Genomic DNA, 20,989 nt, shown 5'->3' with positions numbered 1-20,989 from the left:
CAACCCCTTCCATGAGTCCATGCCTGGCCTCAAGGCAGACACAGACTGAAACCTCCAGAGGAGGGGACTGAATCAGGGACACAGCGGCCCCAAACCAGCAAGCAGCCCGAATGGCAATGGGAGGATACCAGTGGCACTGCCAAAGGGTCCAGGCAGGCAAAGAGCCGGGGCACTCAGACTCCTCCCAGCCACTCTGTGCCCATGTTGACATGGGAGTGGGCATAGGATGGGCACAGGGACCTCCCATGGCTGTGGGTGACAGCACCCCAACCTGCCCCACAGGTCAGAGAAAGGATGAAAAGGCTTTATTGATAAATACAGACTATGTACAGGGGGAAGACATCTCCACTCAGCCCAGCACCCTGGGTCCTCCTGGCCAGGGGAAGCCAAAGCCCAGTGGGTCACGGCCTCTCTCTGATGGCACAGCCCAGCAGTGAGGCCCCGGCCACACAGCCCAAGAGACATTTGGTCTCAAACCTCCTGCAGCAAATGTGTTATGTGCCTGTGTCCCCAGCGAAGAGGGGCCACAGTGGTGGCACAGCCCCATGCAGACCTGCTTGGGGAACAACAGGTCAGGGACAGCATTGGGAGGGAACAGGGGCTGCCCCAGCTCCAGCAGGGTTGGGACATGGCATGGGGCATCCCCAGAGATGCTGCTGTTGCCCAGCTCCCTGCCTGCTCACCATGACCAGTGTGGGGCTGGCTCAGTTCCTGGGTGGCAGGGGCTGGTTGACAATCACTTGCACAACAAAATCCTTCTGGATCTTGGTCTCCTGCAGCCGCATACGGTCAGTGAGCAGCTTGCCCGAGAAGAACCAGCGCTGCCAAGCCAGGTCGATGCCTTCCTGTGCCTGCAACTGCTTCTTCAGCTGCCCGATGGTGTCAGCCATGCTGGCACTGAGTCGAAGGTCCTTGCCGGTGGAAAGCCGCACCTTGAGGGCAAACTCCCGGCGGGTGTTGGGCAGGGGCTCGGCTGGCTCCACTGCCTCCTCTTCACTCCGCTCCAGGATCAAGTTGACAGGAGGTGCCAGGCAATAGACAGGCAGCTGGTAGCGGTTGCCCAGCTCATCGTAGCACTCCGTCAGGGACCCTGGGGACAGCAGGGTGAGATGCTGTGGGTGGGCATCTCCACAGACCACCAAAATGGGGACAGGGTCACCCCAGGCACAGAGCCTGCTTTGCTCCCCTTGGCTGGGCTGAGCTATGTGAATAGCAGCTGGAAACCCTACTCTCTAACCTGGGACCCCCACATGCACAGCTATAGGGCACCCAGCACCCACCCCACTTGCACCCCCTGTGCCGTCTCTCACCATGGGGCAAGGTGATGCTGGCTCCATCAAGGATGGCTTGAGCCAGGCTGTGGTCATTTGACTCCACAGCGTAGGCAGCTGCCTTCAGGGCATCCCAGATCTCCTTGCGGCCCTCGAAGGCAGGTGCCGTGTCCCAAAACTCATCCCGCTTGCTGCGCAGCTGCCCATCCGTCATGGGATAGTCACTCTTCCACTTGGGACGCTCCTTCTTCAGGGGCTCGTTGCGGCCTGTGGAGGGAGAGATGCTCAGGGGAAGGGATGGGGCTTCCCCCCAGGCCCTCAGCCCCCCATTTTCCCATCCCCAGAGGTTCCTGGAGACCTTGTTCTGAGAGACTGCCCTGCCCAGCACAAGACACCAACATGGCCAAGGGGAACTGTGCTGAAATTAGCCCTGCCCAAGGTCCCACTGGCCTGCCTCATAGCAGCTGTCCACCCCACCTAAGTGACATCTTTTGCACCCATGAGGTACAAGGGCTCTTGCCCCCATGCTAGAAGGAACCAGGCTCCTGCCCCACCGGGTGGCCACGGAGCCTCAGGGCCTGTTGAGACAGAGCAGTATTTATAGCTTAGGGAATTAGCCAGGAAATAAGCTGGAGAGTCAGAGTGGGAAGGGGATTACAGGAGCTGAGCTGCAGCCCTGCCTGGGGGGTAGGACTTCACCATCCCCTCTGCCCACCCTCGGATGAGCAGGCTGTGTGGCAAGGCAGCAGGCACAAGATATCCAGAGCACCGGGTGGCAGCAGGAATTGCTGGGGTAGGGGACTGCCAGTCCACAGCAGTCCTAGGAATGGCCTAAATCAATCTGTCTCTCCATGAAACAGCCCCCATCCGTGTCCCCCAGCATCGGGCACTGCTTAGGGGTCTAGGCCACCTTCATCAGAGTCCCACACCACCCTGCCCTCCCTACAACAGGCTGTAGCCCCGTGGGAACAGCCCTATCCCATTGGCCCCATGGCTGGGCAGGAAGCATGGGGCAGGAAGAAGCTGCTGTCACTCCCAGCTGAGCTGGGGACAATGAGTGACAACAGCTCCTTCCTGCCAACCCTCTCCCTGGGGTGGCCAGCCGGCACCCTTCCTGTGGGACGGGACACAGGGGATGTGGAACCCCAGCCAGGCAGGAAGGACAATTGTGTCTGCACAGTGACCTGCCAAGCAAGGTGATGCCACACATCCCAGCCTCTGGAGGCAGCCACCACTCTGCTGGGGCAGCCACCACCGCCAGCTGCAGGCTGAGCCACTTTCCCCACACAGCTTTTCCTGGGTAAGTGTGCAACAACACCAGGGACCATAGGACCTTCTTTGGTATCAGCCCTGTCCCACGCTGTCCAAGATCACTGGAGCCAGTGCAGAACCTACTTTCCCAGTGCTGGACATGACATGTGGCATCCACCCCAGGAGTCCCCATGGGGCACAGGAGTTCAGCTCCCTCAGGGATGCATGCTGAGCATCCCTGACAGGCAGCATCCTGCCCACATCCCCAGAGGAGCGAGGGCAGCCAGCTGCAGCCAGTGCTGCCGATTCAGCAGTCACAGTGCTGGGCAGGAGGGATTTGCAGCACCTCAGGACAGAGCAAGGTCAGAGGCTGCACCTTCCCTAGGAGGGTGGCAGAGCAGTGGCCAGGCCAACCTGAAAGACATGACCAGGACCACATGTCTATGCTGCTGTAGCCACCAGGCTGGGGCAAATGTCCTTGCTGCAGGGACCATCTTACACAGTGGGACTCCCAGCTGGCACCATGCCCCCAGTTATGCTCATAGCAAAGGGAAGATGGCCCGGAAGAGGCAGCAGGATTGGAGCCATGGGGCCCAGCCACACCAGTGAGCTGGGACAGGTTGTGGCTGCCCCGTGCAGACAGGGATGCCCAGCAACCTTGCCCTGGTAGGCAGGGGCTTAAGCCTTGTCTATTTATTGCTGCCACCCAGTTGGGCAGTGCAGTCTCTAATCACCTCCTGCTGCTCTATTCCTGGCCCCTTGTGCAACTCTCCATGGCAGCATCACCGGACAGGTCCGGCCGCTCACTGCACCCGGACTTGAGCCAACAGGATCTGGCTGGCAGCCTGCAGCCTGTGCCTGCAGCACCCTGCCCATGGCTCAGCCCCCTGCCATGCCTGCTGTGGGGACCCCAGGCAGGAGACTGAGCTCTGGAGGTTCCCCAGCCCCAAAGCCCACTCCCTGTCCGGCTGGCAAGTCCTGGAGGCTGGAGGAGATGCCAGCCAGATGGCACGTGACATCCCCTCCAGCAGTGCCAGAGGGTCTGCTCCTGGGCCAGACAGAACCAGGATGCTGACTGCCACTGGCATCCCCGCTTCTCCTGCTGTGGCAGGCTGGCCGCCCTGGGGACAATGCTGTGTCACCTGCTGTGGGGAGCCCCATCAAGTACCATTCTGCAGAGCTGCAGAGAGCCAGGGCAGGTGCCAGTCAGGTTACCTGACACAGCCCCAGGGCAGCTGAGATGGGCAAGCTGAGCTGAGTCCCTCACATGTTGGGACCTGACAGCCCAGAGCTGTGACCCCACACTGTGGGCATGGGCATCTGCAGCCTGGGCACTCTGGCACCAGGGACAGCCCTGGGAAGGGATATGCTGCAAGAAAGCTGGGGGCACAAGGGCACTGGGAGGGGACTGTTACCCATGCCAGGAGAGCTCATCAAGGAGTGAGTAGTGATGATGGAGAGGGGGGCTCTGCAGCCAGCTGTTACTTGGCATGGGAGAGATGTACTCAGATACAGATATCCATCTCTGATTCCCCAGCCACAGCCCTAAGGTGTGAGGTGATGGCCCCCCAGCCTCACTGAGCTGACCAAGCCATCAGCCAGAGACCCCCAGACTCACTGGCACCCCCAAGGAAGGCATCTGCACCCCTGTGGAACAGAGGGCTAGGAGGCTGCACCTCCAGGTGGCCCATAAGCCCCACACAAGCCTGCAGGACCCCCTGGGGCTGGGGTACACCTGGAGACCTGCACCGTGGGGTTGGATCCCCATGCGCAGTGGGCACAGCCTGACCTGCAAACACCATCCCACGGGGAAGCCTCTCTACAACCTGGCTGCGGGAAAGGGCCGGGGCGCCCTGTCCCCGGGCACAGGCTTCCTGCTCCTCCTCCCCTGCCGCCCACCAGCACTTCGCCATAAACACGGTAATTACCGGCCACGATTGCACCGGGGCGGCAGGCGAGGGGAAGGCATGCGTGATTCACCCCGCCGGCCCACGTCCCCTCCGCCGGCGGGCAGCCATGCCCGTCCCAGTGGCCTCCGGGACCCTCAGGGAAGACACTTTACGGCAGCCGGTAACTCCAGAGAGCCGTGACGAGATCCCCAGCACCTCCTGAAACCCCGGGGAAGCGGGGACGGGGTTGTGCCCATCGGTGTCCCGGCAGCACTGACCCGGGGCAGGTATCCAGCCGGGGGACTCTGCATAACCCAAACCGGAGCCACCTGTCACCCTCCCCGGGACACTCCAGAAGGAACTGGGAACCGGTGGGACAGGGTGGGAAGCACACTCCGGCCCTAACCCTACAAACACCCGGGACCCCGGAACGGGCGGCGCGGTTCCTGCTCGCTTCCTTCCTCGCACCCACGGACCGTGTACTCCCGGTGCCCACGCTGCTCCCACGTTTCCCAGCCCCAGCGATGCACGGGACCCCCTCCGACCCCACCTCTCCTCCCCCAGCGCCCGCGATACGGGGAGTGTGCCAGCAGGACGGCCCCGCTCACCTGCTCTCTTGCGGGGGTTCCCGGCGGCGGGCCGCTCCCGGCGCTGCCGCCCCACGCAGCTGCCCATGGCGGGGCTCAGCAGCAGCAGCAGCACCGGCGGCGTTCGGCATGGGGCCGGCTCCCCGCTGTGCCCGCCCGCGGCGCCTGGCGCCGTGCAGCCGCGCCGCACCGACCGGCTCTGAAAGCCGGGGCCGCCCCGCCGCCGGAGACACCCGCGCCGCGCCCCGCCCCCACCCCCAGGTGCGCATGTGATCGGCCCCACCGGCCCCGCCACCGGCACCGCCCACGTGCGCGCGCCCGCTGCCGCAAGGTTTTCTGTCTCCTCCGCCCCGCCGTACCACGCCGGCCCCGCCCCTTCCCCGTTACCCATCTCCCCCCCCCCCCCCCTCCTCCCTCACCCTCCCCAAGCTGAGGAGGGGGTGCGCGCGTCTGCGCGCGCTATCACCGCCCCCAGCACCAGGGCTCGGCGCATGCGCACGGCGGCAGGGCCGGCGGCCAGGGGCGCGCGGTGTCATGGCGGCGGCCAGGACTGGGACGGGGACCGGAACCGGGGCGGGAGCTGCTGCGCTCGCCGCCTCCGTCCAGGACTTCGTGGTCGGGCAGCAGGACGGCCGCGCTGCGGAGGTGGCGGCAGGTAGCGGGTGGGCGCGGCTGCGGGGCGGCGCCGGGCGTGAGCACGGCGGCGGGGCCGGTCCTGGGGCGGGCGTGGGCACGGCTGGGGAGGCCGTGGGGCGGGTCGTGGGGCTGTGGGGTGGGCTTTGGGAGTGAGCGTGAGGCTGTGGGGCAGGGCGTGGGGCTGGCTGTGAGGCTGGCTGTGGGCCCAGGCATAGACCCAGCTGTGGGGCAGCGGATGGCGCGGCGTGGGCTGTGGGTCAGGGGTGCGGGGCTGGGGTGCAGAGCATGGCTGTGTGGCAGGGCACGGGAAATGGGATGGGCCTGCAGTTGTCAGCTGGGCATTGAGAGGTGGGATGAGGACGAGGGGCTGTGGAGCAGCAGCCAGGGCGAGTGGTTCAGTGGCAAGGCAGAGGAGGCGTGGTTGTATGCCGGGCTGTTTGGGAGCTGTGAGGGGATTCAGGGTTTTAGATGGCTGGTGTAGACTGTGGGGTGGGACTGAAGGTTTTGGGTCTGCTGGAGGCTGGCCTGGAGCAGGAAATGGGGCTTGTATATGGCATGAGGTGTGTGTGCTGACAGGAGCATGAAGCTGCAGGCCCCACCACTGGGTTTGGGGTGCAGTGGGAACTGCTATGGATGGTACAGGATACAGTTAGCTGTGGGGTGGCTGTTGCCGGGTGGTAGAGAAGGCACCAGTGGGAAGGGAGCTCTTGGCCTTGCTGTGGTGCTGTGGGACATGACTGATTTGCTGGCTTTGCTGTCCCTTGCTTCTGGGGCCCAAGCTCTGACTGGACTCTCTTGTTTCTCCTCTCCTGGCAGGGCTTGGGACATTTGGTTTCCATGGATAATCTGTCTTTTTGCTTGGAGCAGCAGTTGGGTGACTTTTTTACATTAGGGAACTTGCAGCATCAGGAATGTGGCTTTCTGAGGATAAGGCAGCATGGTTTTGTTTCTAGGCAGTGCCTTCAGAGTATTTGGGAAAGGAGTTGAGAGAGCAGAGAAGGATACAGAGCTAAATTTGTGCAGAGGGATTGCTTATAGACATTTCCCAAGACTGATGGATTATGAACTGATCCATGGTGTCTTGGTGATGAGGTGAGCTGGCAAAACGGGATGGTAACCCAGTGGTTTGTGTGATGTCAGGGTGAAGAAAATGCCAAGGAAATTTGCAGAAATTCACTGAACTGTGTGACATTCAAGATGTTGCAAAAGAGTTGCACAAAGCCATCAACATGTTTGGGATAGATGGGAGGAAAAGATAACCTTACAACTGCTGCTGTCATCTGTAGTCATGTTACAGAAACGCTCAGGAAAGCTTTGTCTCTTCAGAGATGTACAAAGGGAAGAGCCAACCCTGCCTCCCCCAGCTCTTGTCAGCCACATGGTGCTTGTGACAAACCTGCCTTGACAAGTGAGGGATCTGGGGGTGTCCTTTGGCCCCTCATGCCTCGTGTAGAACACACATCAGAAGTATTAAATTGCATCATGTATCCCTGAGTGAAAGGGGAGGTTTTTTCCTAGCCTTTTGGCTGTTGTGCAATTGGAAGAAATGCATTTTCTATGTGTTGCTGAGTACTAAATTGAGTGTAACTTGGAAAGTGAGGCCTGGGTGCTGCCACAGACACCTTGGGCTGCACTGGTCAGTGGGTGGCAGAAAGAGGCTAAACTAGTTTTTATTAAAAGATGGAGAGAGAAGGATACTGCTGTTACAGAAATCCATCACACTCTGTCCATGCACTGTGATCATATTTTGAGGGTGTGTGGGCAAACAGGCACGGGAAGCCTGCAGAAGTGATGAGTGTCTAGGATGCCATGTGGAACGGGGGCAGACGTGTCAGGAAAGGGAGCAGATTGATTCTGAGTAATAACACTGCAAAGGGTAAATGGCTTCCTTCTGTTTAGCCTCTGGGGCTGCAGGAACACCATAATAGGAAGGCAGCCCTTCTGGTAAAGGCAGTGCTGGGCTTCAAGGTGCTTCATTAACCTTGGGGATGTGCTGCTGCCAGATGTGGAGTCAGAAGTTCGACAGGCTCCCTGTGCCTGCCGTGCTGATGAGGCAGATCCAATTACAGCAGCAGTGCTCACAGTCTGGCGTGATCACCCCTCAGGAGGCAGCCCTGAGGAACAGAGCAAGTTTCTTTTGCTGCAGCCTAGCAAAGGGGCTCCTAACCAGGAGGAGCATCCACAGCCTGTTGTGGTTTGGTCATTACCTTCCAGCGCCTTCCTGTGGATGAGGAGACAAGCAGCTTTATATGGATGCTGCTTTCAATTTCTGAAAATTCAGAGGGGCAGAGAACTTGCCCACAGAGACAAGCTTATCTCAGACCTTCTCCACAGTGGTTCAGAGGCACGAGGGCTTTCCATGTGCTTAGGGAGGGAGTGTCAGGATAGTGGGTGTGGAGGGGCTATACGAGCTCTCCTGCTCTATGCCAGTGCATGCTCTTGTGTTGTCGTTCTTCTGCAGTAAATGTTGCCAGCATCTCATGGCTGTTGCTCAAGGCACCTCCTGTTCAGTTTGTCCCTGCTGACTCTGCAGCCTCCTGGGCTCCTCTTCTTCCTCTCAGCTATCCTTACCTGTTCTGTTCCTCAGTCCAGGCTCCCCCTGCCTGCTCCCCCTGCCTGCTCTCCCAAGTGGGATTGGAAGCCCTGGCTCTGCCTGCTGTCAGAAAACACTGGCATGCCTTCTCCCATCCCCAGAGACTGTTCTGTGATGAGCAGTTCACTTAGTACTGGAATTAACTGCTTAAGAAAAGCCAGTAAATGTTTGCAATAGTAGGAGACACAAAGCCTGGAAAGGCCCCAAATGAAACCTTCAGGCTTCTGAGGGGGTGGGTGCCCAGTCAGTTGCATAGGCTTCAGCAGGGCAGAAGGGTGAGCAGGGTCCTCCCAAGTGTTCAGAATTGCTCCTGAGTACTTACAGTGAGTTTTGGTGACTGGAAGGTGCTTTTTTTGTTTGTTTGTTTATTTGTGGAGGAAAGGTGTTTTGTCTAGGTGGAGAGTGAGGGGTGCTGCTTGTTTCCCAGCAATGTCCCTTGCCACCTGAGCTACAGGTCAGAGAGCTGAAGGAAAAGCAGCCCCTTGCTCCCCTGCCCCACGTCTGAGCACAGGCCAGGCACAGAACTTTCCTGCTGGAAAGATGCCACATTGGCAGAGGGTGATGGGAGTGGAGAACCTGCCCTTCTGCCAAGGCTCTTATAGGATGCAGCAGATCCTTACCAAAGCCTCCCAAGGAGTGACTTTTCCCCCAGTTGAATTGCAAGAATAGGGAGAGAGCAGGTGAGTGTGGCAACCTAGTGTGAGGGGTGTCTGAGTCAGAGCTGGAAATAGAATCCAGCAGTCCCAACACCTTGTCTTCCTCTGACCACAAAGGTACCTTTCTCCCTGCCCTCCATCTTGGAGAGAGTTAGTGCAGGTCTTGCTCAGTGTAGCATGGAGGTGACAGAGCCAAGATGGGCAGCTGACTGATCCCCAGTGTCTGGGCTGTTTTTTAAGCCAGTTCTCCCCCAGGAAGCACCTGGGTAGCTGCCCTCTGTCTCCTCATGGCTTGCTCACAATAGGAAAACATTTTTTTTTGTGTCTTAGCGAAGTGGAGCAAGCAGCAAAGCTGCTTTTCTCAGGAGCTACATCTTGGTCATAGATGCATCCAGGCTGCAGTGAGAGGGCAGAGACGAAGTGTCAGCAAGTCCATCCCTTCCTGCCTTCTCTTGGATCTGATCCAGTCAAGGCAGCTTTTGGTCCCAAACATGTTTGCAGATGGGGCTGGAGGCAAATCCACCACCTGAGTGCATATATCACCTTTGGCACTTAGTGAGGTGCTGACACCCAGTCAGCCTCTCCTGCTGTGGTGGGAAAGGGCCCTTCCCAGCATCGGTCTCCAGCATCATGCCCGACTGACGCTCTGGGGGTCTCTCTGGCTCACTCTCTTTACCTCTTTTCTTCAGGGGTGAAAGATGGAAGCTGGACTGTGCTGCAGTTGGTGGAAGCTCTGGGGTAAGCAAAGCCTTACACATGTTACACATAACACAAGGGCCTTGCAGGGGAGATTCCTGCAAGGCGGGATGGTGAGAAGGAACAGTGTGTGCCCATACAGGGGGAGCTGGCTGCAATACTGGCAGACACAGCAGACACACACAGCATGCAGGCCTGCCCGCAGGAACTGCACATCACCATGTCATGAGTTGGGTGAGGCTTTTGATTCCGTCTCCAAGCTGACATGGCCTGGGATCTGGGGAGGCTTCTTTCTCCCGAGTTTGGTTTGCCTTGCTGTAAAAGGCTTTGCCCTTTTTAGGCCCTTGTGATCTTGGGACCAGTTTCAGGTGCAGAGCATGGTGCAAGAGCAATTTCTCTGGTCCAACCTGAGAACTTGAATTTATTGGCAGGTGGCTCTGAGCCTGAGTGTGTATGTCCAGCACAGACAGGGGAAGAGGTGTCTGCTCCCACCCTGTCAGCCAATCAGGCAGGAGTGGGTCACCAACCCCCTGCCCAGAGGGCAGCACTTCTTTGCTTTTACTGTGTGTTTGCTCAGGATGTGCTTTCTGCTTGGGTGTCCCTGCTCACAACAGGTGTCTCACAACGGGATTCCTTCCCACTTTTTCTAGGTCTTCCCTGGAGAACACAGATCCTCGGACACGAGGGCGAGGCATCCAGCTGCTGTCACAAGTCCTGCTCCAGTGTTACTCTCTGCTCCAGGAGAAGGAAGGTAAGGACTGCTCTGGGCCCTTGAGTGGCTGCCAGTGGGTTGGGAGTAAAGCCAGTGCTGCTCGGGTGTCTCTCCTGCAGTCAGCAAAGGGATTGATTGAGCACTGTGACAGCTGTGTGTATGCCTGTCTATTGACTCAAGGTCCAAGGAGGTCACAGAGCCTGATGCTGCAGCCTTTTTGCCAACCTCCCCACATGTTTCAGGTCACACATGCCAAAGCCCTGGGCTGCAGCTAGTGACCCTGGCAGTGTGTGGGTGTTGCACACCCAGGTGTGCTCAGGTCCACGTGGAACACCTTGGGAACACATCTGCATGTCAGAGTCCTTGGGTGGTGATTCAGCACAGGAAAACCATCGTTCACGAAGAGTCACACGACAGCCCTGCTGCCTGCCTGCCTGGGGAACCTTGGGGAGAAGGGAGATCAATTGATGGATGAGAATAGAATATTTGGTGGGAAAAGTGTGTGGTGGCAAGGAGAAGGTTTGGTTGTGTTAAATGTCCTTTACCACGTGGCTGGTAGTAGGAGAAGGTGGTAAGTGCTGCCAAGCTTTGATTTGGGGCCTTGCTGTTGGGTAACCGAGCCTGTGCCAGCAGGCTGGTGAGGAGGGGGAAGGGCTGGCTAGCGAGTGGAGGAAGGGAAGGATGGAAGTGAAGAGTCCTTAGTCCTTGCTGTGTGGTTCTCTCTAAGTCTCAGACTGGTGCTGGGCAGGGCCAAGAGCAGCTGTGCAGGTAGAAAACAGGCAGACAAGTTACTGGTGTAGCTGGAGTCAGGCAGCCAGAGGTAGGGAGGTTCAGTGGAGATGCCTGGCATGGTAAAAGCTGAGTTAGAGCCAAGTCACCAGGAGCTCTGGAGGAGGGTGGGCAGAGCCAGCTCCTCAGCAGGTGCAGGTGGCTGCTGTGACACCCCATCCGGCCCTGGTTCCCTTCATGTCCCTCCTCACGCAGTTCATTTCTAAAGTGCTACGTCAGGCTGCCTCCTGGGGGGGGTGAGTTTCTGCAGCAGCTGTGGGCACAGGATGCTGCTAGCCAGCTCTTCAGTCTGCTTCCTGCTGCCACTCCTCAGGGCCGGGATGTGCAGGCGCCCATGGCTGTGACTCAGGGGCCAGGAACGTGTTGTGGAGCCAAGCACAGGGAAGCTGGAGCTCCTGCTTAAGCCCTGTGCCCCACCCCACAACATCCTCGAGCCTTCACTGAGCAGGCGTCTGTCACTTTGCTGCTGGTGTCTGCACCCACGTGTCTGGACAGGCCAGGGCAAATATCTCCTGGTAGCTCCAGCACCTCTGCAGCAGCCAGAGGTGGGTGCTGCCCTGCTGCTGTCAGACCTGGCTTGCTTACAGGAGATTTTGGAGCCAGGTGGGACCCAGCAGATGCGTTTCCTGGGACTAATGAATGTTGGTGTCTGTTTCTGACAGTGCTGCATCTGATCCTGTTCTATGAGAACCGGCTGCAAGATCATCACCTTGTGATCCCCTCAGTGCTCCAGGGACTTCAAGCACTGGTGAGCTCGTGTCCCCAAGCCACCAGAGCGGTGCTGGGGAGCTCCAGCACCTGGGTACCAGTTGGAGCAGTGTGTTGAGTGGGACCCAGCTGGGCTATAAGCTCTTGCCTTGCAGCATTGTCCTATTTCCTCTGTGCTCCTGCTCTGCCCCTTGCAGATTTCTGCCTTGATTCCCTGCCTCATGCTGGTGTTGGGGCTAGAATTCCCCAGCCATTCCAGGTGGCAGGCATTTTGTCCTGTCTGTAGGGGGCTTGAGTTCTCCCTGTTGTAGGAGAAGGCACTGCAGGTAGCTGCTGTACAGAGGGAGGAGCTCTGGTACAAGGCTGCCATCATAGTCTTGCTTTTCTTTTCCTGTCCCCAGAGCATGTGTGAGTTGCTGCCCTCAGGGCTAGCAGTGTCTGTGCTCAAAGCCATCTTCCAGGAAGTACATGTGCAGGTGAGCAATGTGATTTCCCATCCTTCCATCCCTGCTCCCCACTCCCTGGGTATCTGGGGATTGCCCACCCACCCTGAGGGTTGATGTTCAGCAGTGCAGTGCAGTGCATCCTGCAGCAGCAGTGCAGTGCTTCTGCAGAGCTTAGCAATAGCATGGCTCACTGCAGGGTGGGAGGCAGACAGCAGCCAAGGATCCTTTTTGGCTCTTGTCCTCCCTTTTCTCAGCCCTGGGGGAATTATTTCTTTTGCTCTGTCCTCCAGGCTGTGTTTAAGTGCCCCCAGATTCACCTCCAATTTGAGATTGTTTGCACTGGCAGGGCCTTGGGCAGCACATGTAGACCTGGTGTGTTCAGATGCCATTGCATAGGCACGTGCACACTTTGCATGTGACAAACAGGATCTGCATGCCAGGAAGCAGTACCTAAGCTGCTGGGGATCCTGCCCTTGGGTGGTGGGATAGCAGTGCTGCCATGTGCAGAGGCTTGTTTTGATTGCTCTGCTCCTTCCTCCAGTCCCTGATGCAGCTGGACCGCCACACAGTCTACAGAATCATCACAAACTTCATGGGCACCAGGGAGGAAGGTGAGGGGGCAGGTGCCAGAACTACTCTGAGCTTGCCTGGGCTGGGAAAATGTCTCACTTTTGCTTTTTCTGAGGGCTCTGTGGTCTGTCTGGGGAGAGCTGGAAGGGCTTCAGGACTGGGGAAACTGGGCTGATTTTGTGACATGTTGGTGAGGTCTGGTGTCCTGTGCCTGCTCATGCTCCCTCTTTTTGCAGAGCTGAAGGGTCTGGGTGCTGACTTCACCTTTGGCTTCATCCAGGTGATGGATGGGGAGAAGGATCCCCGCAATCTGCTGGTGGCCTTCCAGATTGTACGGGATATCATTGCCAAGAACTACGCCCTGGGTGAGCCAGTGCCTGCTGTGCAGAGCTGACTGGGAGACATGTTGCTTTGCTTTGAGCTGTTGAAAGGATGGCTGTTTGGTCTGATCAGGGCTGGGCTGGTCCCTGACATGCTTTAATAGGTGAAGTGCCAGCCTGTCATGGGTGCTAAGCAGAGCTGCTGTGCCTCTCTTGCCCAGCATCTCTGCTCACTCCCTCTCTCCTCTCTTTGCAGGTCCCTTTGTGGAGGAGCTGTTTGAAGTTACATCCTGCTACTTCCCCATTGATTTTACTCCAGTGAGTGAGTCTGCCTCATGTCACAACCTGTTTCGGGGGATGTTTAGGTTGGACATTAGAAAGAATTTCTTTACCGAGAGGGTGATCAGGCATTGGAATGGGCTGCCCTGGGAAGTAGTGGATTCTCCATCCCTGGAGATATTTAAAAAGAGCCTGGATGTGGCACTCAGTGCCATGGGCTGGGAACTGCAGCAGTAGTGGATCAAGGGTTGGACTTGATGATCTCTGAGGTCCCTTCCAACCCAGCCAATTCTATGATTCTATGATTCTTCTGGTCTTTTCTCAGAGGGTTGTGTCCCCTCCAGGGAATGGGAGGAGAGGGTGGACAAGAGTCTTGGCTGAGCAGTGCTGAGCTGCGAGCTGTGGTCCCCAGACTGACAGGCTGGTGCCAGGCTGGCTGCAGTGACTGACATCGCTGCTGCCTTGCTGTAGATGAGGTGATGCAGCCTCAAGTGATGGCTGGTTTGGGAGGTTTCCAGATTGGTGGGTGACCTGCTCTCTTCTTCCTTTCCAGCCCCCTAATGACCCTCATGGCATACAGAGAGAAGACCTGATCATGAGCCTCCGGGCCGTACTGGCCTCTACGGCCCAATTTGCTGAGGTAAGAGGTGCCTGGAGGGTTCTTCAGCACCCTGTTGTTCCCTGAGCACAGGCTGCATCTCATAGTACTGCAGCTCCTGCCTGCTGTGGCTATGTGGGATGGAAACAATTGGAACGTGGAACCTGCACTTACAGCACCCTGTCTCCTGCTGAGGCTGGACGTGGGGAGGGTGCTTACACTGACACCTCTGCTTATCCTTCCACCTCTGCTCTCCTGTCAGAGGCTGAGCTTGCAGTCTTGCAGAGTCATGGACAAGGTGGTGTCAAGTGTAGGCTAAGTGTCTCTTTTTGCAGTTTCTGCTCCCTCTGCTCATTGAGAAAATGGACTCAGACCTGCAAAGTGCCAAGCTTGACTCCCTGCAGACTCTGGTAAGGAGGGATTCCCTACTCCCTTCAGCCTGCAGCTGGGCTGTGGCAGTAGCAGCCAGCAGCCACTTCTCCCTGCCAACCAGAGACTCCCTCACAGAGCCACAATTTCCAGGGGCCTGGTTTGGCCTGCATCACTCTTTCCTCTTTTCCCCTCTCCCTGGAGTGGTTCGTGCAGTTCAGCACAAGCCTGCCAGGACAGGCAGCATCCCTGCTCTGTGTCCTCCTGGTACTGGCTTCTCTCTGATCCTTTCTCCTGGCTTCCTCTTGCAGACTGCCTGCTGTGCCATCTATGGACAGAAGGAGCTGCAGGAATTCCTCACCAGCCTCTGGTCATCTCTGCGCAGGGAGGTGAGTACGGCAAGACCCCTAACAAGTGTTCCACCACTGTTAGCCTCCTGCTGCTGAGCAGGAGTTCACAGCCAGACCAGGAAAGCTCAACATCTCCCAGCAGCCCCAACCTGTGGCCTTGGACAGCCCTAGCTGAAAAGTCAGGAGATATGCCAGCAATATCAGCATGTCCCTAGGGCTGGGAAATGTCACACTGCATGTTCAGAGCATGTGGGAAGTGAGGTGGGAGTTGAAGCCCTTCAAGCCTTCATTGGGAGCATGAAGCCTGTGGTCAGGGTCAGCATGGAGCTTAGCTCATCCTATGGCATCTCCTGTAGGTGTTCCAGACAGCGAGTGAGAAGGTGGAGGCTGAGTGCCTGACTGCACTGCACGCCCTCTCTGCCTGCCTCTCCCGCTCTGTGCTCAGCTCTGACGCTGAAGATCTTCTGGATTCCTTCCTCAGCACCATCCTGCAAGGTAGTTATCAGAGAGACCTACCCTGCTCCAGACAGCCCGGCCTGCAAGCATCCTCCTAGCTTGTTCCTTTTGAAGCCACCTCTCTCTCTAGCCCTCCCAGCCACTGTTGGCCTCTCCAAGGTAGCTGGCTGCAGGAAGGGAGAAGAGGCACAGTAGGAAATGCCTCCTGGATTGAGTTGCTTCCCTTTCTGCTGGGATTGCCCTGTCTGAAGCTGAGCTGTGTGCTCAGAGCTGGGGGAAGCAGCTCTGCCAGGAAAATCCTGCTGCTGCTCCGAGCTGCGCCCCAGCGGCACGTCCTGGCCCAGACAGTGGCTGTGGCCCCACACGTGAGGCAGAGGGGTTGTGCTGCTGCAGCTGATGCTTGACCTATCTCAGATTGCAGGCACCATCTGTGTGAGCCCGACATGAAGCTGGTGTGGCCAAGTGCCAAACTCCTGCAGGCAGCAGCGGGTGCCTCCATCCGCGCCTACCATCGCGTCACCCGCAGCGTCTTGCCCCTGCTGCTGGAGCAGTACAACAAGCATACACAGGTCAGGAGCACTCCGGGCCCTGCAGCCACAGATGGCAGGGCTGAAGGCACCCACTGGCTCTGCAAGGCTTGGCTGGAGCAGGGTGTCAAAGTTGGGGGTCCATTCCTGGCTGTGGTGGGCATCCTCTACACACCCTCACATCACCAGACTGAGGCACAGGTGATCTGGCACAGCAGTGACAGTGATCTGGGTTATGCCTTTGTGTCCCTGCAGAGCAGTCAGAGGAGGACAATCCTGGAAATGCTCCTAAGCTTCCTGGAGCTGAAGCAGAATTGGGGACATGTGGAAGAAGGTGAAGTTGGCTGGTCCCTCTGGAGGCACTCATGTCCCAGGGGACTGCTAGCTCTGACCTCACCTTCCTGTGTGTTGACAGAGAAGGAAAGCTCACTGACCTGGGAGCTGTTTGTGCAACCGGCAGGGCCCCAGAAGGGGTCTGTCAGGTGCCAAGGTGGTGTCTGTGAGGTGACAGCCAGGTGCAGGCAGTGACACTGTGCCTCTCTCTCCAGATGAGAGCACTTTGCTATTGCTCCGAGCCCCGGTTTGCTCTGTGGTGTTCTCGGCCCTGACAGATCCCAGTGTGCAGCTGCAGCTGGTTGGGGTCAGGGCACTGACTGTCCTGGGCTCCCTACAAGGTTGGTTCCTTGTTTTCCTGGGGAATACAGAGGGAGGTGTCACCCTGCTCAGGGAGTCATTGTGCCACGTGGGTGCTGGGACATCCTTGCCTGCAGCATTTTCTACCCAGGCCATGAGCTCCAGGGACACTTGGCCTCTCTCTTGTCTGTTTGTGCTGGGCATCATGTACCTGCTGTTTGTCATGCTGCTGTGTTGCTGCTAGCCTGAACAGGGGGAAGATGCTGGGCTGCTGGCAGGATTCTTCTATGGCTCTTGTTCCAGGCTTCCTCTCTCCCTCTGACCTGGAGCTGGTTGTGGATCACCTCATCCGTCTTGCTCTGCATGAGGAGGATTCCCAGAGCAGGTGAGAGGTGGGCTGGTGCCACTGCAGTCACACATGGTTCTGGGGAGAGGAACAAAGCCTGTCTGCTGCAGAGGTGGGCTGTAGTCTGGAGGAAGGCACAGGAACTGTCTGAACTACCCATGTGAGTTCAAGAGCAAAGAACCAAACAACTTATGGGCTAGAAATGAGAAAATCTAGGCCTGTCAAAGGGGCTCTTCCTGCCAGTATGATGAAAAAGGCAGATTGATGAGAAATGGGTATCTTGAGGCACCTTCTGGCCTAGATCTCCGCAGCTGGTGTACAAACAGCCTTGGGTTTGCAGTACTCACATCACCCCTCCTTCTCTGTTCCCTCTGGCAGTGAAGCAGCGATGGAGGCAGCTGGATCTCTGGCCCCTTTCTACCCAAAGGTTTTCTCTGAACGCATGGTACCCAGGCTTCAAGAGGAGCTGCAGTCAGGTAGGGCTGGCATCCTTGGAAAGGGAATGGTGGTCTTGTTTGGGTTGAATCTTGTCCCATTCCCACTCGGCTTCTACCAGGCAGTGGGGCTGTGCTGTATGGCATAGGTCAGTGGCTCAGGGTGTTCCCAGTGCAGGCACTGTGGAGCTGGCACACAGAAGGCTGTGCCTGGTGCTGGCAGCCATCCTGTGTGGGGAGGAGATGCCCAGCCACAGTGGGCAGCATGCTCTGGGCCTGGCACCGGCTAGTTGTTCTGCCATGCTGCTTCACCCCATCCATGCTGGCAGGCTCTAGGCCATGAATGCTTTTGGGCAGGCGGGCCTGGGGTCACCCCAGCACCCCCTGAAGTGTATTTCCTCTTCAGAGCCGGGGGAGGAGAGCTCCCACCACCACTGCTCACTGCGGCAGCGCTGCCTGCGAGCCCTGGCAGCCGTGTCCACCCACACCGGCATTGTGAGGGAGACTGTCCCAGTCCTGCTGCAGCATCTCCGGAAGGTGCAGAAAGGTAATGCAGCTTGCAGAAGGCTGCTCCACTGAAGGCATCAGGACAGGAGCTGCTTCCATTATGTTGCTGGTGGTAGGAGAGACTGGGGATGGTGGTGGTTCGAGGATCTGGGGTGTGAAGCCCACCAGTGGAGGGGGAGCAGGGAGAGCTGAAATGCCCAGGGGTCCCGGTGCACATCAGGGGGTGAGTGCTGCAACTGTGTGACGTGATGGTGACTGTGTCCTGCAGGGAGCCAGGGCGGGGATGCCCAGGAGATGGTCTCTGTGTGCCAGAGCCTGCACCGTGTGGCCCTGCAGTGCCAGCAGGATGTGCAGGGCTGCTGGTACTATCATCAGACTGTGGTGCCCTGCCTGCTGGCCATGGCTGTGCAGGCTGCCTTGCAAGGTAGGTGTGGAAGAGGGGAAAGGGGAGGGCAGGCAATTCCTTGAGGTCCAGGGTACCACAGCACGTGCTGCTGCTGCCTCCCCCTGGCAACTGCGAGCACTGCCGGCCCTGCCGGAGACCGAGCAGTGTGGGTCCAAGGGCTGTGCCAGCCTCCTCGTCGGGGCAGCGGGCTCCAGCGTGTCCCCTTCCTCTCGCTGCCTGCAGAGAGCACCCACCGGCCACTGGGCAAGGCACTGCTGGACGAGGAGGTGCTGGCTGCCATGGTCCCGGTCATCAGCGCTGCCACCACCCACCTGAGCCCGGAGTGAGTGATGCTGGGGCAGGATGCAGGGCACTCTGTCATCCCCCTGCTATTGTCACTGGGAGCAACCTAGTGACCCTCCCAGAGCAGCACATTGCGATGTCTCCTTTCTCCTAGGCTGGCTGCCCAGAGTGTGTCTCATGTGGTGCCCCTCTTCCTGGATGGAGAGGTTTCCTTCCTGCCCCAGAACAGTTTTCCATGCTCCTTCCAGCCCTTTGAGGTATGTTACATGCTTGGGGCTGGGGTGCCAGAACAGGAACAGGGAATGAGGATGTTGACACAGGCAGTCAGCAAGGACTGTTGGTGACACTGGTACTGTTCTTCCCCTGCAGCATGGGGAGTGCTTGGAGGCACAGAGACGTCTGGTCATCCTCCTGATGGCTTTTGTCTGCTCCTTGCCTCGCAATGTAAGTTGGTGGGGAGCAGAAGGAAGAAGGGTCTTGACAAAGGATCCTCCTACCCAGGTCTACAGCAGGCTCCATGGGTAGAAGAGGGGAGCAGCTGCAGCCCTGGGCTGTAGCATGCTATGTGTTTTTTCCAGGTGGCAATTCCTCAGCAGGAGCGGCTGCTCCGGGAGCTACTGGCACTGAGCTGCTCCTGTAACTGCTCCTTCACTGCCACCACGGCTGCCAAGTGCTTCGCAGGACTGGTGAACAAGCACCCAGCAGGTAAGAGGGCTGGGCAGGCCACCATGGGTCCTTGCCCACTGCTGGCAGGAGAGTGGTTCACTCTGTCTCTTCTGTGTCCCCAGGGCAGCAGCTGGATGAGATTCTGCAGCTTGCAATGAACAGGATGGAGCCCAGCCTTGCAGAGGGCCCCCGACGAATGCAGGCACTCACCCTGCTGCTCTGGGTAAGGGCAGCCCTGGGTGTGGGAGCCGGGGTCCTGGCCTGGCACTGACTCTGCTCTGCCCCACAGGTGACGAAAGCCCTGGTCTTGCGCTACCACCCCCTGACCTCCTGCCTGACAGACAAGGTAGGCAGCAGCGGGGCTGGGTCATGTCCAAGGCACCTTCCCGCTGCACCCACAGCTAGTCAGGACCCCTGCAGCAGGGTGCCCTGTCTCAGGGCTCTCTCCCCCTGCAGCTGCTGGGCCTGCTGGGCGACACAGAACTGGGTCCTGCGGCAGCTGATGGCTTCTCCCTGCTGATGGCAGAGACTCCCGACGTGCTGCACAAGAACTGTCACGCTGATGTGCGCATCATGTTCCGCCAGCGCTTCTTCACTGACAACGTCCCCAAGCTGGTGCAGGGATTCCACAGCGCTGGTCCTGGTGAGCAGCCACTCCATCACCTCTTACCCAAAGTACCAGAGGTGTCCCCTCCTTCCCCTGGCTGTCTGTAACCATTTCTGCTTTCCACAGACATCAAGGCCAATTACCTGAAGGGCCTGTCCCACGTGCTCAACCACCTCCCCAAGCCCGTGCTGGTGACAGAGCTGCCTACGGTGAGAGCCAGCCTTGGTGGGAGGGGGGCTGTTAATAGCTGGGAGTTACTCATATCTGGTGGTGTCCTCCCCACCTGCAGCTGCTTTCTCTCCTGCTCGAGGCCTTGTCCTGCTCAGACCGCGTAGTGCAGCTCTCCACACTGAGCTGCCTCCAGCCACTGATGCTTGAAGCTCCCCAGATCATGAGCCTGCACATTGACACACTGGTCACCAAGTTCCTCAGTCTCGCCTCCAGCCCCACCATGGTGCATGCCCCCCCCTCCCAACCCAAGCCCTCTCCCCTGCTCCTGCCTCCTTCCCTATGCTCATCCCTTTTTGTTTCAGGATGTCCGCATCGCCGCCCTGCGCTGTGCCCATGCGCTCACCAGCCTACCCACAGTAGTGGTAAGTGCTCCTGCAGCAGTCTGCTGCCTGCTGCTGCTTGTTAAGAGGGACAAAGGGGTCCCACACCTCCTCCTGGGAGTGCAGCTCTCACTAAGAGCCCTGTCTATCCTACAGCTCCTCCCCTACAAGGCCCGAGTTATCCGGGCTCTGGCCAAGCCTCTGGATGACAAGAAGAGGCTGGTGCGGAGGGAGGCAGTGGCAGCACGGGGGGAATGGTGAGTGCGTGTAGCTGGAGCTGGAGAGGTGCTGGCATATTGGGGATTTGGCTGATGGCACCATCTTTGTCTCCACAGGTTCCTGCTTGGGAGCCCAGGCAGGTGAGCACCCTGCATCCCCTCCCTGTGCTGACTGACAATCTGACTGGGCCCCCGCTCACCCGCCAAGCCATCCAACTGATGCCATGGACCCTCAGAGCCCAGTACTGCCCCAAGAGCTGGGGCTGGGAGTGTGGGGGCCAGCCAGCAGCACCTCTCACTGCAGCACCTTCCCAGCACTGCCAGAGGGAAGGAGCTGTGCCGCTCGTGGCTTGCCCAGCCTCTGCTGCAGCCAGGGACAGTGATGGACAGACTCGACAAGTTTGATGGAGAGGGCAGGCCTGCGTGCACTCATACGGTGTGTGCAACCTGCTTACCAGAGGAATAAATTTATCTGTTTTGGTAATGGTGCAGAGGGTCTCTGAGCTGCCCGGGCTGGGACCCCAATGCCTGTCTGTATGCCAAGTAGCTAAAGGTGCTGCTGGTCACAGGCCCTTACTCTTGCCACACTGGGAAATTATGGAGTTCCCTCTCCTGCACCTCCCACCAAGGAAAAGA

The 20,989-nt window shown here is 58.4% G+C and overlaps 2 protein-coding genes across 5 annotated transcripts; one reads left to right on the top strand and one right to left on the bottom strand.

Annotated features, from left to right (window-relative positions):
• Positions 1 to 283: 283 nt before the first annotated feature.
• Positions 284 to 5,265, bottom strand: UBTD1 (ubiquitin domain containing 1). The gene is made up of 3 exons (XM_071748532.1): positions 5,020 to 5,265; positions 1,311 to 1,538; positions 284 to 1,090 (listed from the first exon to the last, which is right to left on the bottom strand). The coding sequence occupies exons 1-3, from the start codon at positions 5,084 to 5,086 to the stop codon at positions 705 to 707; spliced, it is 681 nt and encodes a 226-aa protein (XP_071604633.1). The 5' UTR covers positions 5,087 to 5,265; the 3' UTR covers positions 284 to 704.
• Positions 5,266 to 5,474: 209 nt separating this feature from the next.
• Positions 5,475 to 20,837, top strand: MMS19 (MMS19 homolog, cytosolic iron-sulfur assembly component). Of its 4 annotated transcripts, XM_071748509.1 has the most exons (31): positions 5,475 to 5,653; positions 9,573 to 9,621; positions 10,230 to 10,330; positions 11,743 to 11,828; positions 12,190 to 12,264; positions 12,776 to 12,845; positions 13,041 to 13,169; positions 13,381 to 13,442; positions 13,957 to 14,043; positions 14,337 to 14,411; positions 14,682 to 14,759; positions 15,077 to 15,215; positions 15,591 to 15,745; positions 15,959 to 16,037; positions 16,252 to 16,377; positions 16,640 to 16,721; positions 17,061 to 17,158; positions 17,523 to 17,663; positions 17,892 to 18,047; positions 18,252 to 18,351; positions 18,466 to 18,568; positions 18,681 to 18,755; positions 18,890 to 19,016; positions 19,100 to 19,200; positions 19,267 to 19,323; positions 19,434 to 19,620; positions 19,711 to 19,793; positions 19,874 to 20,038; positions 20,118 to 20,177; positions 20,292 to 20,392; positions 20,471 to 20,837. In XM_071748509.1, exons 1-31 carry the CDS (start codon positions 5,533 to 5,535, stop codon positions 20,496 to 20,498), a joined length of 3,096 nt encoding a protein of 1,031 aa, XP_071604610.1. In that variant the 5' UTR covers positions 5,475 to 5,532; the 3' UTR covers positions 20,499 to 20,837. The 4 variants fall into 4 exon arrangements, with proteins under 4 accessions (XP_071604610.1, XP_071604608.1, XP_071604609.1 ...); XM_071748507.1 differs by lacking the exon at positions 13,041 to 13,169 and having other exon boundaries at positions 5,477 to 5,653; XM_071748508.1 differs by lacking the exons at positions 5,475 to 5,653; positions 19,874 to 20,038 and having other exon boundaries at positions 20,471 to 20,642.
• The last annotated feature ends 152 nt before the right edge of the window (positions 20,838 to 20,989 follow it).

This window comes from Heliangelus exortis, chromosome 7 (assembly GCF_036169615.1).
Source record: "Heliangelus exortis chromosome 7, bHelExo1.hap1, whole genome shotgun sequence".
NCBI classification, from domain to species: Eukaryota; Metazoa; Chordata; class Aves; order Apodiformes; family Trochilidae; genus Heliangelus; species Heliangelus exortis.
This window is presented reverse-complemented; position numbering and strand designations above follow the sequence as displayed.

Excerpts from the sequence above, each read along its gene's own strand:
- UBTD1 (XM_071748532.1), bottom strand. The coding sequence starts at position 5,086 with ATGGGCAGCTGCGTGGGGCGGCAGCGCCGGGAGCGGCCCGCCGCCGGG. Across the intron at positions 1,539-5,019 it reads GAACCCCCGCAAGAGAGCAG|GCCGCAACGAGCCCCTGAAG; the intron begins GTGAGCGGGGCC and ends CTCCCTCCACAG. Across the intron at positions 1,091-1,310 it reads CAGCATCACCTTGCCCCATG|GGTCCCTGACGGAGTGCTAC; the intron begins GTGAGAGACGGC and ends TGCTGTCCCCAG.
- MMS19 (XM_071748509.1), top strand. The coding sequence starts at position 5,533 with ATGGCGGCGGCCAGGACTGGGACGGGGACCGGAACCGGGGCGGGAGCT. Across the intron at positions 15,746-15,958 it reads AGTACAACAAGCATACACAG|AGCAGTCAGAGGAGGACAAT; the intron begins GTCAGGAGCACT and ends GTGTCCCTGCAG. Across the intron at positions 20,178-20,291 it reads CCAGCCTACCCACAGTAGTG|CTCCTCCCCTACAAGGCCCG; the intron begins GTAAGTGCTCCT and ends TCTATCCTACAG.